Source organism: Phascolarctos cinereus, unplaced genomic scaffold (genome assembly GCF_003287225.1).
Source record: "Phascolarctos cinereus isolate Bilbo 61053 unplaced genomic scaffold, phaCin_HiC Scaffold_5;HRSCAF=322, whole genome shotgun sequence".
Lineage (NCBI taxonomy): Eukaryota > Metazoa > Chordata > Mammalia > Diprotodontia > Phascolarctidae > Phascolarctos > Phascolarctos cinereus.
In genome coordinates, this window is record NW_027555958.1 from 462947186 (window position 1) to 462964384 (window position 17199).

The window sequence follows — 17199 nt, forward strand, 5'->3', positions numbered from 1 at the left end:
TGAGCATGCATTAGCTAATTCTGCGCATCCAATGAATTTTTAACCTCATGAATGCGAGCATTTCCTTCCAGGGGACCCACGGTGGGCACCCGTCATTGTCCATGCCCTTCCATGATCTGTCCCCGGGGGTTTCACCCAGACCATTGGGAGTCCTCCCGCAGCTCTCTTGCCTTGGCCTGGTTACCGCTGGTGCATGTGGGCTTTTCCATCCCTGGCCCCTTTCTCCTTCTCTTGCAAAATTCCTTATCTGCAACATGCTGAGCCATTTCACACCCACCAGACACCTCCTTATTGCCCTCGGATTGAACCTCAGTTTCAATTTTTCAGGGACAGTGGGATTCCATGACTTATCACCATATAACATCTAAAAAAAACCCCTCTTACATGTTATTATAAGGAAAAAAAGAAACTGGGAGAACAGCCACCCATACATGTACTTACCCAACTATCCACACCGATTAGTTAGGAAGACTTCCTTAAGACACTTACCAGCTGTGTGACCCTGGGCAAGTCACCTCATCTGAAAAATGGGGATAATAATAACACCCACCTCCCAGGGTTGTTGTGAGGATCAAATGAGATCATATATGGAAGGCGTCTTGCAAACCTCAATGCCTCGTAAAAATGCTAACATTATTATACAAAATGTTAAGGGAATACTTTTCACATGCTTCGAAGGCAATCCTTGATGAAGGCAGAGGACACGAAAACATTATTTCACAGTAAATTGCATCCTTACCATCACAAAAGTGAAAGGCTAGTTAAAGACCCCAAAAGCTCTCGGTGCTCATAGGCTCTAAGAAAGCGTTTGAGTGGAGAGAGGTGCTGCCTGGGAAACCCTCCTCCAACAAGACATTGCCACGTCCATCTCCAGGATCTGGCATCGCTCCTGAACCCAGTGGGCCCCGATGGCTTGGGAGGGAATGAAGGCAGAGGCGACCCTCTGTCTGGATGGGCTGGACCCATTCTCCTTGGACCCCAGGGTGCTGGAAGAGTGGAGCTGTCCAAATCTGTGATGGGCTGCCTTCAGTGGGAACTCTGCAGAGTGAGTGAGAGGTGGGAAGAACTCTACAAAGTCAAAGGAGTTCAAGCCCTCGTTTTACAGATAAGGGAAGAGAGCATCAGGTGGGTAAAGGTCACTCACCCAAGTGGCAGAACAGATTTGGGAGGTAGAGTCAGCAGTACCTGGGTTCAAGCCCTGCCTCCTCCTAGCTGTGCGACTCTGGACCTCTTTAGTGCCCCCAGGCCATTCTCTACCACCTAAGTCACCTTACACAGGATGTGCAAACCTGCAATGTTCGGGGAGTTTCCTCAATGCGAACGGGAATTCCCACTGATGAAAACAGAGGTCCAGACAAAAAACACAATATAACTCCCCTCCTTGCTTTTTTTTTTGGTGAGGCAATCAAAGTTAAGTGACTTGCCCAGGGTCACACAGCTAGTAAATGTCAAGTTGCCTAAGGCCAGATTTGAACTCAGGTCCTCCTGACTCCAAGGTTGGAGCTTACCCACTGTGCCACCTAGCTGCCCTAATGTAATTCTTATTCCTATTATTAATTTTAGAGGCACCTAGGTGGTACAGTGGATAAAAGGGCTAGAGTCAGGAGATGTGACCTGAGTTCAAATCTTACCTCAGTTAATAGCTGTATGACTCTGGGCAAATCACTAGGCCTACCTGGGCCTCAGTTTCCTGAAAAATCTGTAAAATGAGATAAAAATTGCACCAGAGGGTGGTTGTGAGGACCAAATGAGGTAAGTAGAGCACGTTAGAAATCTTAGCGCTAGCTACATACACGCTAGCTACAATGATGAGAATAATAAAAATAATAATAATAGCCACCAGCCCTTGTCTACTGTCCAGGTACCCAGACTCCTAGATCTCTTGGCCCTGAAATGCACACATGCCCTTCTTTTCCTTAGGTCATTGAAGATAACAATGACTTTTAAAGGACTTTAGTGTGCTAAGGTAAACCAGCTAGCTGTGGTCAGAACCTGTGAGGGTCAGAGGACCGATGCTCCTTATCCTCACCTCTTTGATCGGTGGGCGGCAGCCAGGGCCAGCCCCTTCCTGAAGCCACCACCACGCTCCTTCCAGAGGCGACCCTGGCCACCCCTCCAGGGCCTAGGAGAGGAACAGAATTCCTGGACCTGTTCAGGACCGAGGACGGGGAGGCTCCAGGGGCTGCCACGGCCGTGGGGGCACTCATTATCTGTTCCATGCCCCTCTCTTGCCCACCTCCAGACATCCTGCACAGGCAGGGCTGAATCGGTAGCTGGCGCCACCAGAAGCACAGAGGGCGAGGTTTCAGCCTTCACAAGCACAAATCCATGACAGACAGAGCCAGGCTGCCTCAGCCCTCCCAGGCGAGCCAAAGTACTTGAATATCCCTCCTCAGGTAGGTCCGAATGCTGCAGAAAAGGGGCTACACCCCAAACCACAGAAGTGAAATTTGGTCAAATAAGACATGAAGCAATTAGACTTAAGAGTCAGGGAGAATCCCAACTCAGAAACTTACTAGCTGAGTCATCCTGGGCAAGTCACTTAACTTTGTTCAGCCTCAGTTTCCCCATCTATTTTTAGAAAAACCTCCCTCTAGACACACCAGTTGCTTTTATTAAGAGTTGGAGGGGAACTTAGTGGTCACTTCACCCAAGCTCCTCATTATAAAGAAAACTGAGGCCCAGAGAAATGAAGTCACTTGTCCAAGGACAGAGAGAGAGTGAGGAGCAAAATAACCATCATTCGAACCCAGACCCCAGAATCAGAAGACGGCTCCATTCAGACTTCTAAGGATTTTCTTTCAAAAAGAAAGCCCAGAAATGGTGTGAATGAATTATACTCAGCAAAGAAGTTATTCTATTACTTTATTTTGAAGAAGGAAAAATGACAAGCCACAACTTGCCTATGGAAAAGGTATTTGGGGTGGGACAGGAAGGCGGGCAGGTGGGTGAGAAAGCCCTCCAAGGGAGACAAGAGGCCTCAGAGAAAGTCTCGAGTGAACCAAATCTCAGAATAAAACATCTAAAAAAATCTCCAGTAAAAATCACATGGAAGCAAATGAAGTGAGCTGTGCGGACAGGGACGATGAGAAAGCCTGGGATGCATGTTCTGGAGCGCTCTTAAAATCAACGAGGCACAAAACCTACAAGAAAAAACAGAATCAAGTTAAAACGGCTTTTTGAAGTCCACAAAGTTACTGCAGACACCTCCTTGAGCACTGATGGGCTCTGCTGCCCCCAGCCCCACCCTCCTCCTCCTCTTTCCCTGTCCTCCTCCTCCTCCCCCCCTCCTTTTCCTCTTCCCCCTCCCACTTCCCTTCCTCCCCCCCTTCCTCCTCCTCCTCCTCCCTTTCCCCCTCATCATCCTGTGGCCATTCCTCAATTCTATTCTTGCCAGTTTGATGGGAACGAGCCACCTCAAAGTTCTCACTTCTCTGACAATCAGTGAGGCTGGGCATTTTTCAAGTGATGATAAACAATCTGAGATTCCTTTTCTGAAAACTGTTTACTGTATCTTTAGACCACCTGACCATGGTGGACTGGGAATTGCCACTGGGACTTCTAAATATTTCCTTATATAGTTTAGATGTCAAGTTTCAAATGTCATAGGTGCCACAAACATTTTCTGTTTTTTTCCTTTTAATTATGTTAATTATGCAGAATGTTTTTAAATTTTTCACAAAGTCGAGGACATGTATCTTGCCCTTAATAAATCTTTCCATTTCTTGAATTTTAAAAATATCTTCCTTCCATAATTTACACACAGAACATTTCATTTTCTTCTACCTTTTTCCATCTACCATGCCAAGCTGCTTGTCATTACATTAAATACATAAATTAATATTCATTATCATTTATTGAAAATTTTACAAAATTGACAAATTTCCCACAGTGAACTTTTGGGATCTTTACCTAACCTTTCACTTTTGTGATGGTAAGGATACAATTTACTGTGAAATGTTTCCACGTCCTCTGCCTTCGTCAAGGATTGCCCACGAAGCGTGTAAAAAGTGTACCACAAATTTCAGGACTGCCATTTTTTGATGGGTTAATCCAACCCATCCATGGACACTGAATGTCAGTCATTAATCCCCTGCTGTGTGCCAGGCCCCATGCTGAGCTCTGGGAACACAAAGACAGACCCTGCTCTTCAAGAGCTGCGGCTGCTGACCCTCTCCTGTCACGGCAGGGACGGTGAAGGTAGAGTAAAACAAGGTACCAGCTACCAAGCTCTGCACGCGGCCCTCACCATCGAGCCGTCTCCTCAGTGTCTAGGGGTACTTCTGCGTTTTTCTGAACGTCTCATTGGTGATGCTCAATCTTGTGAGTCTTGTCCCATAATAATCGATAATGTAGCTGGTGCCGTCAGAAGGACCGACAATCTGAAAAAGGAAGGGAGGCGAAGTACAAAGGTCATTTCTGCAGTATTTTGAAGGCTTTTGTCCTTAGTTATCTATTCCACCACATTCTGTCTATTCCAAAACCACCACTGGGGAAAACATTTCCTATGAAGGTCAGAAGCTTTTCAACTGGCGTTTGATTAGAATTAACACCTTCCTAGGTGCGATCGTGAAGCCAAGTATGTTAAGGAGAAGCTGACAAACATGCTCCCTCCTTCCGATTGTGTCTCATTTTGAGTCAACGTGGAAAACAGCTGTGGGTATAAGAAAGGAAATCTGTAGAGGGAAGACCAAACAGGCTCAGGGCCGCAGTGCGGAATCAAGCGGCAAAGTCCAGGCAGAAGAAGTGAACCCTATCCCTTCGGCCCTGAAGACAGACGTTGCCAGGGCCCCCTCTGAACACTCTGGAGGCCAGATCCTCCCCCAAGACTCAGAGAGGATGCTTGGGCCACCTGCAATACAGACTAGGGAGTTTGGCTCGTGGCTTCCATCACGACTCCCAATTTACCCACTTGGGCCTCTTGAAATGCCAGACTGAATTCTGGAGCCTAACAAATATCCACACTCTACCTTCTGTGCCACCCTCAGGCCCCCAGGCCCTGGAATAACCCCGCCAACACCGAGCTCCATTCGTCTTCCTCCTCAAGGAACACAACCGTTATTTTCTTTGGAAAGGCAAAGTCTGGGGTACAGATTGGCGTCTCTCAAGGACAACAAAGCATTTGGTTCCAGCCACGGAATGGACACTGCCTTTGCTTTAGAAATTCCATTACCTTTGCTCCTGTGACCAAAACTCCAAGTATAATCTAAAGATTCGAATTTAGGCCTAAGAGACACCACAGACCAAAGGGGCAGGTGACTTCCTGCAATGAAGAGAGTGCTGGGGTGGAGGGCAGGAGAATGCAGGGTGCCAATTCTGCTTAGGGCCACAGGCAAGCGACAGGATCCTGAATTTACAGAGGGAAGAGACTCGAGCATTCTTCTAGTCCAACCCATTTCACAAATGGGAAAATGGAGGCCCACTAAGGTTAAATGACTTGCCCAAGGTAACACAGGGAGCAAGCAGCAGAGCCAGGAGCTAAACCCGGGTTTTCTGGCTCCTGAGTGACTTAACCCCAGCTGGGCCTCAATCTCCTCCATGTAGTGAGATAATAACGCCTGGATTGGTTGTAAGAGTTGAATGAGATCTACCAACTCCCCTGATTCTCACGGCAATGGTAAATGCCCATGGGGAATGACTAGGCGGGCCAACGAAGGTAAATGTTAGCATACCTTCCCTTCACATGTCCCTGGGCAAAGACTCCATGGCTGACCCCCTTCTGAGCCAGGTGAGAGGGCAAAGCTCACTGACCCCGGAAGAACGGGATCTCTGGCCTCGGACCCACGAGCAATCAGTTCTATTCTAACAGAGCACAGTGCTCGTCCTGGAAGTCGCTTCATTTCATGTTGCCATCCCAGTGGAAACAGGGCATCCTTGGAGAAAGCAAGTTATTAGAGCGCTCTCTTCCAGCCACCGTCAGGCACTGTTTACGAGGCTCTTCCCATGCTTTTGTAACCAGGCTTCAGAACTGACTGGCATCTCGAGACCTGGAGCTCAGAGGACCAGTCCTCGTCTCTGTCCAGAGACCCACCTGGGCCTCCCTTGAGCCCGAATCATGCCACGGCATTTTACCTAGACACTCTCAGTCACATACCTGGAGGACCTCAAAAGTGGAGCCTGAAGAATGAGCAGCACAGGGGCAGAGAGGGGGTGGCCAGCCCTCACCGGCCTCTGCGTGAGACACTTGGGCTGTTGTCACTGAGTCATTTCAGTCATGTCTGACTCTTTGTGACCCCATTTGGGGTTTTCCTGCAAAGACACTGGAGTGGTTTGCCATTGTCTTCTCCAGTTCATTTTACAGCTGAGGAAACTTAAGCAAACAGAATTAAATAATTTGCTCAGGGTCACACAGCTAGGAAGCATCTGAGGCCACATTTGAACTCAGGTCCTCCTCACTGCAGGGCGGGCGCTCTATCCACTGAGTCACCTAGCTGAACTCTTCACTGACTTGAGTTTCAGGAACAGGCCTCCGCCCCCAGGTTCCCTCACCTTCCCATCAGCAGACTCTGTAACACGCACACTTGGCTTGTTTCTTGACCCCAATGTTTCTGGTAACCTGAATTTTTGCCTTACCAATAAAGAGGCCAAGGCTTAGCTAGACACAAACATAGATTTAAATTAGGTCAGAGAGCCAAAACTCTGGCTAAATGTTAGGAATTGTCCTAATTGGGCTCTGAGCTAAAGCTCATAGTCCTAAATGTTTTGTTTTGTATCAACTCCATAGAACAGCAGAGAAGGGGACCTCAAGGACCCCAGTACTGCCACTAGTCTAAAACAAAACAAACAAACAAACAAAAAGCCAGTTAACTGCTGTAACAGGGTGTGGCTGATTAAATCAGCAGAGGCAAAGGCAGTGGGAGAACAACGAAGGGTGCTACCCATCTGATTCACTATTCCTCCAGGGAGGCGCCACATCACTTCCTAGGCTCTTCCAGCAAGGGAGTGACCAGCTGAGACATCCGTCTGGTGCCAGGTCACACTTTTCTGGGGAGTGCCACCAATATCCCAAGTCTCGGGCCCCATCGTCCGACTAGCCTGAAACCCAAGCCAGACCCACAGCTCAGGCCGAGTTACTGCCGTTGCCTGCTCCGTGATCTCTCGGCCACCCGGTCACCAAGGGGTCTCGCCCAGGTGTAGAGCACAGGCAGACCCAACCTCTCCTTGAGGATAAAGCTTGACTTCTTCGGTTTGCCCACTTCAGCCTCACTGCACGTTGTGCCCCCAACTCTGGATCTCTCAACTCCTCCAATACAACACTCCAAGCCTCATCTCGGTGCCATCTCGGGCAGTCAGTAAAGACTTGTTGGTGTCAGGAGAGAGGGGTCTGAATCCCAGGTCTTCACCTTACAATGTGAAAAGGTACAGCCTGCACAGGTGAGGCAGAGGACCAGTCCTGCAAGCTCTCTCAGGACCTCAGTTTACCCATCTGTGAAATGAGGGGACTAGAGAATCTCTTCAATCCCTTCCAGCTCTAAATCTGTGACTCTACGGACATTAGGCTCAGGGCCAAAATGAGCGGCAGAGAGGACATCTGACAGAAGTCTGTGCAATGGATGGAGGGGACACAGGCTGGCGATAACAAGGCGCTTCTGCAGCAGCGTCGACTCAGAGATGGCCAGGGCTCGCCAGACACAGGAGTGAAGCAAGCAAGGCTTCTCAGACCATCAGAACTATCTCAGGGAAGCAGAGGGACACAGAGGGGCTCCTATGGACTACCCACAGAGCCCATGTTCGCACTCGGGCCCCAGGTGCCGAGGTAATTTAATATCTTGTACCATTTCACATCCCCCGATGCCATCCCTATACTATTCCACGGATACTCCTTTAACACCGAGCATCTGAATATCCTGGCTAGGTTTGGTAATGAATAGTAGATACAGTTTCTGGAACTGCTTGAGCTTCAAGTTAAGTCTAGTTCATTTAGCAACAGATGCACACAAGTGTTCTGCCATTATTTAACATCAGAATACAAGTCTCTAGACTTATTTTTTTCCCTAGGATGGTTTTTCTGAGTTTTCATTACAAACTACGAAGTGTAAAAGAAAAATCATAACGTGTGTTTTGGGAGGTCGTGAGGCCATGCACGATGTGTTTCTGGGATCACAGCCCAACAGAAAAACACTGCTAACCACTGGGGAGGAATATTTAATAGTTTAAAAAAATGGGCAACGAGAGCAGGAGGAAAAGGGGAGCAGAAGAACTCCACACACAAAAAAGCAGGCTGGAAACATCTGTAATCAACTGGAACAAATCTATTCCTGCCATAAATATTAACGTACCCTGATAATGCTCGTAGTTAAAAGTTACTCATACTGTTTGAAAATGACGCATCATCAACACGCCTCACTTCAGACGCGGCCACACGTTAAAACTTATCGTGGGCATGTAGAATGCTGCTTGGCACACTCGGAGAAGGGACTCCTTCTTCCCCAGGTGACAGCGCTTCAGGGCTGGTCTTCCATTCTTATAACTACTGCAGGGTCCATGGGCGATTCTATCCCCAAACAACTTCCCTGGAGGTCTGGAGGAGGGGAATCTAGGCATTCAGCCACCTCAAGGCAGAGGCTGAATCAGCTGATGATTTCTTGAGGTCCTTTCCAAGTTTGTGATTTTATGTAAATCAGAGCTGTAAGGAAATGCTACAACCAAAGACCGAAAGATAAAACTCCTTCTAACGCTGTCAGACAGATGGTGGGACCGTGGAGCTATGGAGTTTTGGAAGTCTTAACTCTAAGAATCCCAATGATACATTAAATTTCTTTGAATGTCATTTAACATGAGACACCACTTTCCTAACATATGTAAAATGTTACCTTAGCCTCTTCATGCCTACTTGCCTGTCCCACAGTCAGAGGAGGAAGGGCATATGCTGGTGGGTGAATATAGTAGAATTTCAAATTCAAAACTAAATATTTTCTTTGTTTAATGCTGCTGGTCTTATTCTTTCCCCAGATGCTGCCTCCTCCTCACAATATGGCAGCCTGCATATTTTCCTCCTAGCTCTATGCTTTTATCTACAGACTAAAGACTGACTGCAAGAAACAGCAGGCAGGCAAGGCCTGGAGACGCTGTATTTCGGGGCAGGAGCACAGAATGAGGGTCGTAACCTGCAAATTTGCTGTGAGTTCGAGGACAGGCTTGTTCCAAGGTCAGGCACTTAACAAACGTCTGATGAACAAAGGAAGAAATGTATTTTGCAAGTTCAAATGCTAACTATGGGCACTTATCGTTTAAACTCCATGAACCCTACATCTGGGACACAATACTTTGCAAAGTAAATAGCCGGTGGTATCTGTGAGTGCTCAGAAACATAAACACGGCAGTCATCTGGTAGGCCCATTTTACGAAGCAGATTTGGAAAACATAAATAACTGTCAACCTCTTAGTGTGATATGTGATAGAAATCTGAAATGTATTATTAGTTCAGACAATGTGCAAAAGACTTTTTAATACTTATGCTGAACGCCATCTTTTTTACCCCCCTAATTCTACTACATTTTAGTCTGTGAATGGGTATATCCAGAGGCGCACGATTTAATAAATTACTTCAAGGCTCAGAGACAGGCCATCTACAACGAAACGATGTGTCATAAAAGCTTATGGAAACATCTATCACTGGAACAAAGGTGTCCGGTCTACCCAAAAGACAACACCAAGAAGGGGCAGTTAGGTGGCACAGTGGATAAAGCTCTGGCCTTGGAATCAGGAGGATCCGAGTTCAAATCTGACCTCAGACACTTGACACTTAACTGGCTGTGTGACCCTGGGCAAGTCATTTAGCCCCGATTGCCTCCAAAAACAGAAAAAGAAAAAAAAAGCACCAGGAAACAAAACCAAATGAGACCAGTTCACATTCTACACGGATTCATAGTGCATGGACCTACGTGGCTAAGCCAAAAAGAAATAAGAAATGAAGTCTAAGTACCAGAGCCTTTAAAAGAGGAGGGTGAAGGAAGGCTGTTCCTCCTTTCCAGTCTTAGAGAGTGCATGAAGGAGAGGAGCCTTGTCAGAGACAATGTGGAAAATCAATTATCACAAGACTGAAGTCCTTGGATTTATATACGTTTTCTCTTCTTGGGTGAACACACACACCCACACACCCTTACAACTCAAGCGCGTATACCTGGAAGTCAGCAGCTTACCTGCATTGAAATGAGAATGAAGTCAATCAGACTGCCGATTCCACAAAATCCCACCGTGCAAAACTTTAGCAAACCTAAAAATGAAACAAAACAAAACAAGCGATTAGCCAGCACTCTCCGAGGCGTTCCACAACACGAACAGCAATTCTGGATTCTGCAGGGGATGTGGCAAGATACTCCACGAGGATCCTTTTATTCCAAGAATTTGAAACTGGCAGAAGAATTCATTTCTTTAACAAAAGTTCATGTCATCAACATGAAATATACTTAAAGAAAGAGTAAAAGTCTAGGGTTTCTTAACTGAATTAGCAGACCAGCATCAGGAAATGAAGAGAAAATGTAATAAAATTTGCAAAAGTTCTTCTGTGCTAAAAGTCTAAAGAAATAAATCTTTAAATCTCAGTGTATTAGAGTTACAGGATATTTGTAAAACTGAAAACATTTCTCTATGACATCTCTATTTGATCTAGAATCAATATGATCTGTTCCCTAGTTTTGATGTACATAAATTCATCAGAAAGACTTCAAACAAAAAAATGTGGAACACCTACAAAAATGTAGCCAACTGGAGAATAAATATGGATATCACTCTGAAATACCAAAACTATAATAGGACAATTGCAGTCATGGCACACAGCGGCCAACTAATAAATGCTTACTGATTCAATTAATAAACCTTTATCAAGCACCTACTGTGTGCCAGGCACTGTACTAAGTTCTGGTTAACAGACTGGTTGCTTGAACCTTAGAGTTAGAAGGGGCTTAAGAAGTCATCTAGTCCAGGGGGCAGCTAGATGGCTCAGAGAATAGAGGTACCGGCCCTGAAGTCAGGAGGACCTGAGTTCAAATCCAGCCTCCGACCAAACATTTGACACTTACTAGCTGTGTGACCCTGGGAAAGTCATTTAACTCCAACTGCCTAAAAAAAAAAAAAAGAATTCATGTAGTCCAACCTGGATCTGAACAAAAAAGAGCAATGTCTTTAGGAGTCAGAGAACATAAGTTCAAATCCTGCCTCAGTCATTTAATACTTACATGAACACTCTGGGCCTCAGTTTTCTCATCTGTAAAATGGAAGGGTTAGACCTGATGGCCTCTATGGTCCCTTCCGGCTATAAATCTATGACTCTATGAAGGCTTCCGGGGGGGAAAACCCATATCATCCCAGGCTATTTCTTTCTTTTTTTTTTTTTTGGTGAGGCAAGGGGGGGTAAGTGACTTGCCCAGAGTCACACAACTAGTAAGTGTTAAGTGTCTAAGGCTGGATTTGAACTCAGGTCCTCCTGACTCCTGGGCCTGTGCTCTATCCACTGCACCACCTAGCTGCTCCCATTTTTTGTTTTTCAATCAACAAGAATATGCCTTCTTCCTGCATCCCCTCACCCCAAAATGAGAAAGGAAAAAAAAAAAGCCTCTGTTACAAACACATACAAGCAAAACAAATTGCCATACTGGTTACATTAAAAAAAAAAAGTCTCCGTGTGCACTCAGAACCCACGGCCTCTTTACCTGGAGGCAGGTGGCATGTCTCATCACGAGCTGGTCTTTGCTGAGTCTTTCAGAGCTGTCTGTTTTCACAACGTTGCTGTCACTGTATAGACCTTTTTCCGGGCTCAGCTCACCTCACCCTGTGTAGCTCATAAAAATCTTCCCGCCGATCCTGCCATCACTTCTTAGGGCACCACAGCATTCCCTCACATTTCTATACCATAACCTCTTCAGCCTTTCACCCTTTAGTAGTCAAACCCCTCAGTTTCAAATTCTTTACCTTGGCTAAAAGAGCTGCTGTAAATATTTTTGCAATCCTTAGTTGGAGCCTGGTTTGCCTAGGACTAATCCCTCCCTCAATCTGCCTTCCATCTTATTTTCTCTGTTCCCTGTCAAATGAAATGGAGGTTGGATAACCAATTGTCAGTGATGCTGTGTAGAAAATTACTGCTCAAGAATGGGTCAACAGCCTCTCTGAGGTCCCTTCCAACAGAGAAATTCTATGATTCACTATTAGATTCTATTATTTCATCTCTACTGCTGATAGATTAAGATCACAGATTTGGAATTAGAAGGGTTTTTGGAGGTCACCGAATCCAACCCCCTCATTTTAGAGACAGAGGAAGTGAGGCCCACAGAGTTAAGTCGTTTGTCCAAGGTCAGACAGGTCACAAGTGGCACACCCAGGTCTTCTGAGTCCAAACCTAGCTCTCTCTCCAGGGCGCCATGATACCTCCTAATTTACATCAAGCAGAGGGTTTGGGGCCATAGAAGTCTAGTTGTAAGTAGTACACAAGAACGGGGGATTAGGATGCAGAACCTCCTCCTTTGAAAATCTTTCCACATGATAGATGGGCATCCACCTAGGACGGCTGAAGGGCAGATGTGCCTTAAACTGGGAGTGATGGCCTGCACCCAGGACCAAAGACTCTATCAAGGACAGAAATAAATAAAAGACAAAGGGCTAAGAAACCAAAAGGGGGGACCACAGTCAAATAACCGAAGAAGGAAAAGAACAGAAACCTTCTTGCTGTCAGTATCCTTGACCATGGAGACAAATGGAAATGACTCACAGAAATGACAATTAGAAGACTAACAAAACCTCAGATTTAAGTGGCACTTAAAAGGCTTGCAAAGCGCTTTCTCAGAACAGCCTGTGAGAGAGGGGATGCAAACACTGTTCCCATTTTGCAGGTGAGGAAACTGAGGCTGACTCAGAGTGCCATGGTCAGTAAGAAGCAGAGCTCAGCCTGGACAAGCCACCTGCATGGACCAGGGGTCTTCCCTTTACACACGCTGCTTCTGAAGGAGGAGGTTAATTTGTACGTGATGCCTTTCAGGAAGGTGGAATTGCCTTAAAAATGTACTGAGGCAAGCTACCATCTTAAGGGCTGCAAAGAAAGGTGTTAATGCCACTGGTCGAACTGTGAGCTGGCCCAACCTTTCTGCAAATCGGTTTGGAATTATGGGGGGAAAATGAACTACACTATTTGAATCCTCTGACCTGGTGATCTCGCTCCTGGGCATACTTAGGAAGGGCAGTGCTAGGTATAAAAAAATATTCACAGAAGCACCTGTTTGTGGTAACAAAAAACTGGAAACAAAGTGGGTGCCCACAGTTAAACAAGGTGCGGTATGTGAATGGAATGGAGTAGCACAGTGCAGTTAAGAAGGACGAGTGAGAAATCCGTCTGTGTTAACTGATGCAGAGGAAATGCATGGGGCCCAAACAACAAAAAACAAAACGACTACACCCTGTAAACTAAAAGGATGCCAACTTCTAAGTAACTGAAAAAAAAAATTTGCCCTAAAAAGAGGGCAATGAAAGTCTGGCCCACTTCTCGTCAAGAGGCGGGAGATGCCAGGGCGCGGTGACTTTCCCATCCGATGTGGTCCTCAACAGGGCTGCTTTGCTCACAGGAGAGGGGCAGAGAACAGGTGAAATCATATCCAAAATCAGCGATGTAAAAAGTAAAGCACATCAATGAAACTTTTAAAAATGTATAGAAGTGGGAGTAACAAGTAGGAACACATTCAGATTAATTATCGCATGTTTCTCTTCAAAAACAAATCTCTGAAGGCCTGCTAGGATACGCAGAACCCCACAGATGCTGGGCTATTAAAACAGGATGTCCTTTCCTTTCTACCAGAGGCTCTGTGCACCCTCCCATCTCCTTTCCGAGGGCGTTTCAGAAGCCTCAGGTGACCTTAGCTCAACAGATCCCTCTGCTGCTAATCTAAAACACTGACGTGGAAGGACACGTCCATGCTTGCAGCTTGGCAAATGTCAGTATCAATCCATTTACAGAAGCTACAGAGTAGCCATAGTGCAGTATGGCACAATGGTTAGCACACTGGGCTTGGAGTCAGGAAGACCTGGGTGTGAATCCTGCCACACACTCATTAGCCACCTGACTCAGGGTGAGTCACCTTCCTAATCTGCTACCTGTAAAACCAGGGACTGAACTCAATGACCTCTTTCCACTCTAAATGGATGATCCTATGAACCAGGAAGCCTGGTCCCACTCCAAGTCACCGACGTTAATTAGCTGTGTGATGCCTCTCAGGCAACTCCAGGAGCCATCTTCTCAGACCAGGTGAGAGCTCCCAGTAAAAAGATGAAACCGGCCTTTCCACACCTTCTATTCGGGGTTGAGGGGGCCAAGCCCAACAGCCCTAACGGTGCCTCTGACCCCAGGCAGGACCCGCTCACAAGTCACAGGTCGCTCAGCTACCCTGGCGGGGGCATCTCTTGGCCAAATCACATCCTTGGGGATAGGGGTACGTCCAAGGTGATACGTCGGCCACGGGAGTAACGGGACTACAAAGAATGGAGCGGCTGAAGCCACAGGTCCTTTGTTTCCCTCTGCGCTGTTTCTCTCCCTCGAAGGCAGAGGTCACCTCTACTGACAAAAAAGAATGGCAGGAGGAAGGCACCCTCATCGGGTGGGCCCTGCCTGGGGTCAGGATCCCGGGGTGTCCTTTCCTGACCTCACACATTCGATGCATCTGCCGCTTGGCTTTTGACTTTCTGTTCTAAATTTTTCAGTGACATCGTCCCCAGCACACAGACGCTGCAGACCGTGGGGCAGTCCCTCTGTGGGCGGGGGCCTCAGCTTCCCTTAAACAGACATAATATCAATCAGTCAAGGAGCACTTGGTGAATGCACTGTGCTAAGGGCTAACGATCCAGGAGCTCCACGACAGGGCGGCACGGGCAACAGCCGGGGGTGTGCGCGCGATCCGGGCAAGCGGGGGGAGGACAGCCATCTCTGAAGGCCAATGCGGGGGGAGGGGCGGGTGTCACTGCGCTGAGCTGCGACGCCGCGAGGGAAATCTCTGTTACAGCTGTTGCCGTGCATGACTGAAGTCTCACCTGTATCAAAATGAGCACCATCTCGGGGAAGGAGAGATGAAGGAAGGAGAAAAAAAATCTGGAACTCAAAATTTTTAAAAAATGAATGTTAAAAATTATCTTTACATGTAACTAGGAAAAAAATGTTTTTAAAAATAGTTGTGGTTCAGTTGTTTCAGCCAAGTTTTGACTCTTCGTTTTGGGTTTTCTGGGCAAAGTTACTGGAGTGGCTTGCCATTTCCTTCTCACTTTACAGCTGAGGAAACTGAAGCAAACTGGGTGAAGTGACTTGCCCAGGGTGTCACAGCTAGTAAATGTCTGAGGCTAGATTTGAACTCATCTTTCCGACTCTTGCTGGGGTTTCCCACCAAAGTACACGCCCAGGGGAGCCGCGCTTAGGTTCCACTCACAAGGCTGCTCTGCACATCACATGAACTGGACTCCCTGGCACGCTAATCTGCAGAAGCTCGCTGGGAATTCCAAACCTAGAGAGGACGACGGAACACCACTGAAAAGCCTGCAGGAAGCACCCACCACAAGCCAGGCGCTCTGGGCATTCTCATTTCAACTCCCAGCCTCAGGAAGGCAGCTGGCAGCATAGCAGACAGTGTTGGGGTTGGAGTCAGTAAGACCCGAGTTCAAATCCAGCCTCAGACGCATACTAGCAGCGTGGCTTTAGCCAAGTCGCTTCACCTGTCTGCCTCGGTCTCCTCAACAGCGAAATGAGGACAATAATGGCAACGACCCTTCAGAGATGAGGATGGAATAAGATGTTTGTAAAGGGCACAGATGAAGCACTCGACAAATGGTGGCCATTACGCTGTCCCAGCAGAACTTCCACCTTCTCCAGGAACGCCTCCGGTGTGTCCGGGGTGTGTGACTGGGGCGGGCACAGTGGCTGGCATGCTCTCTCTGCCACTAGACTGTGAGCTCTTGGAGGACGGAGGCGCCCGGTGTCCTTCCACATACCCCCATAGGCCTGCACATAGCAAGTGCCTAATAAAGGCTCATTCACTATGCCCCAATTGCCCGTTCAAAGCCAACATTCTACCAGGGCAAACAACATGGATGTAAATTCCAAGTATGTACAAAATAATCCAAGCCAAGGTCAGTGCTGGTTGATGAGCTGGGGGTGCCTGGGTGCAGGAGGTGGTGTTCAAAGGAAACCATGGCCTCTAGGAGGTGGCGGCGAGGAGGGAGGGCAAAGGCGCTAACAGGTGGGAAATGGACAATGGATTGGTATTGCTGCCAAGTTCACAACAGGAATTTGTGTTTATACAAAATCTTCAATGACTGTGCATAGAAATGATGATAGAAACTCATCTGTGAAGCACTGTCATCCCAACAATTCGGTATGTAATGCAAACAATTCCACATCCCCTTTCTTTTTTGTTTTTTTTTGGCTAGGCAATGGGATTAAGTGACTTGCCCAGGGTCACACAGCTAGTAAGTGTCAAGTGTCTGAGGCCAGATTTGAACTCTGGTCCTCCTGAATTCAGGGCCAGTACTCTATCCACTGCAACATCTAGCATCCCCATTCACATCCCCTTTCTGCAGATGAGGAAACTGGGGCTTTCAGTGCTGAGCTGCCCCACTAGGAAGCGTCTGAGGCAGGAGGTGGACCCACAATTCCTGCTCCAAGCTCAACGTTCCGTCCACTACTTCTTGTCCTTTTTAGTACACAATACATAATTAAGCACATTAATAATGGAATGGAGAGTGACAGCAGCCTTCAGGAGAGGAACCCAGCAGGAGAGAGAAGCAAGCCTCTGGTTCCCACGTTCTCCATACACACACACACACACACATACATGCACACACACACACATGTACATGCACACGCACACACGCGCACACACACACACACACACACACACACTCTCAGAAGCTTCCACTAACTTCAGTAAACAGAACTTTTCCAGGTAACAGTAATGCACTGGTCACAGGGACCCTTGTGGGACAGTTCACAGGGACCTCCTTCCTCTCCCAGCGTCCCTCAGTTCTCTGCCGAGCGGTTCAGACAAGGAGGGGCGCGGGCAGAGAACAGAGAGCAGATCCGGGGGCTGCCTATGTGGGATTACCGAGTTTCTCATTCAAGCTTCGGCTCTGGCAGCTGCAGCTGCACCAGCTCGCTGCTTCCATCTGCCTGTTCCCGTCTCCCCACAGAACTGAAGATGTGTGAGGAGGCAGATGGCCCTGAACCCCAGATCCTAG

The 17199-nt window shown here is 47.3% G+C and overlaps 1 protein-coding gene across 2 annotated transcripts in view; it reads right to left on the reverse strand.

Moving 5' to 3' along the window:
• Nucleotides 1–2848: 2848 nt before the first annotated feature.
• TM2D1 (TM2 domain containing 1) overlaps nt 2849–17199 on the reverse strand; it is a 44465-nt gene continuing 30114 nt past the window's right edge. For both annotated transcript variants that reach the window (XM_078156675.1, XM_078156674.1), the window contains exons 5-7: nt 10143–10216; nt 4250–4382; nt 2849–3143 (exon numbers count right to left, since the gene is read on the reverse strand). In XM_078156675.1, coding sequence (XP_078012801.1) covers nt 4272–4382; nt 10143–10216 — 185 coding nt within the window. In that variant the 3' untranslated portion in view covers nt 2849–3143; nt 4250–4271. The remainder of the gene's footprint in view (nt 3144–4249; nt 4383–10142; nt 10217–17199) is intronic.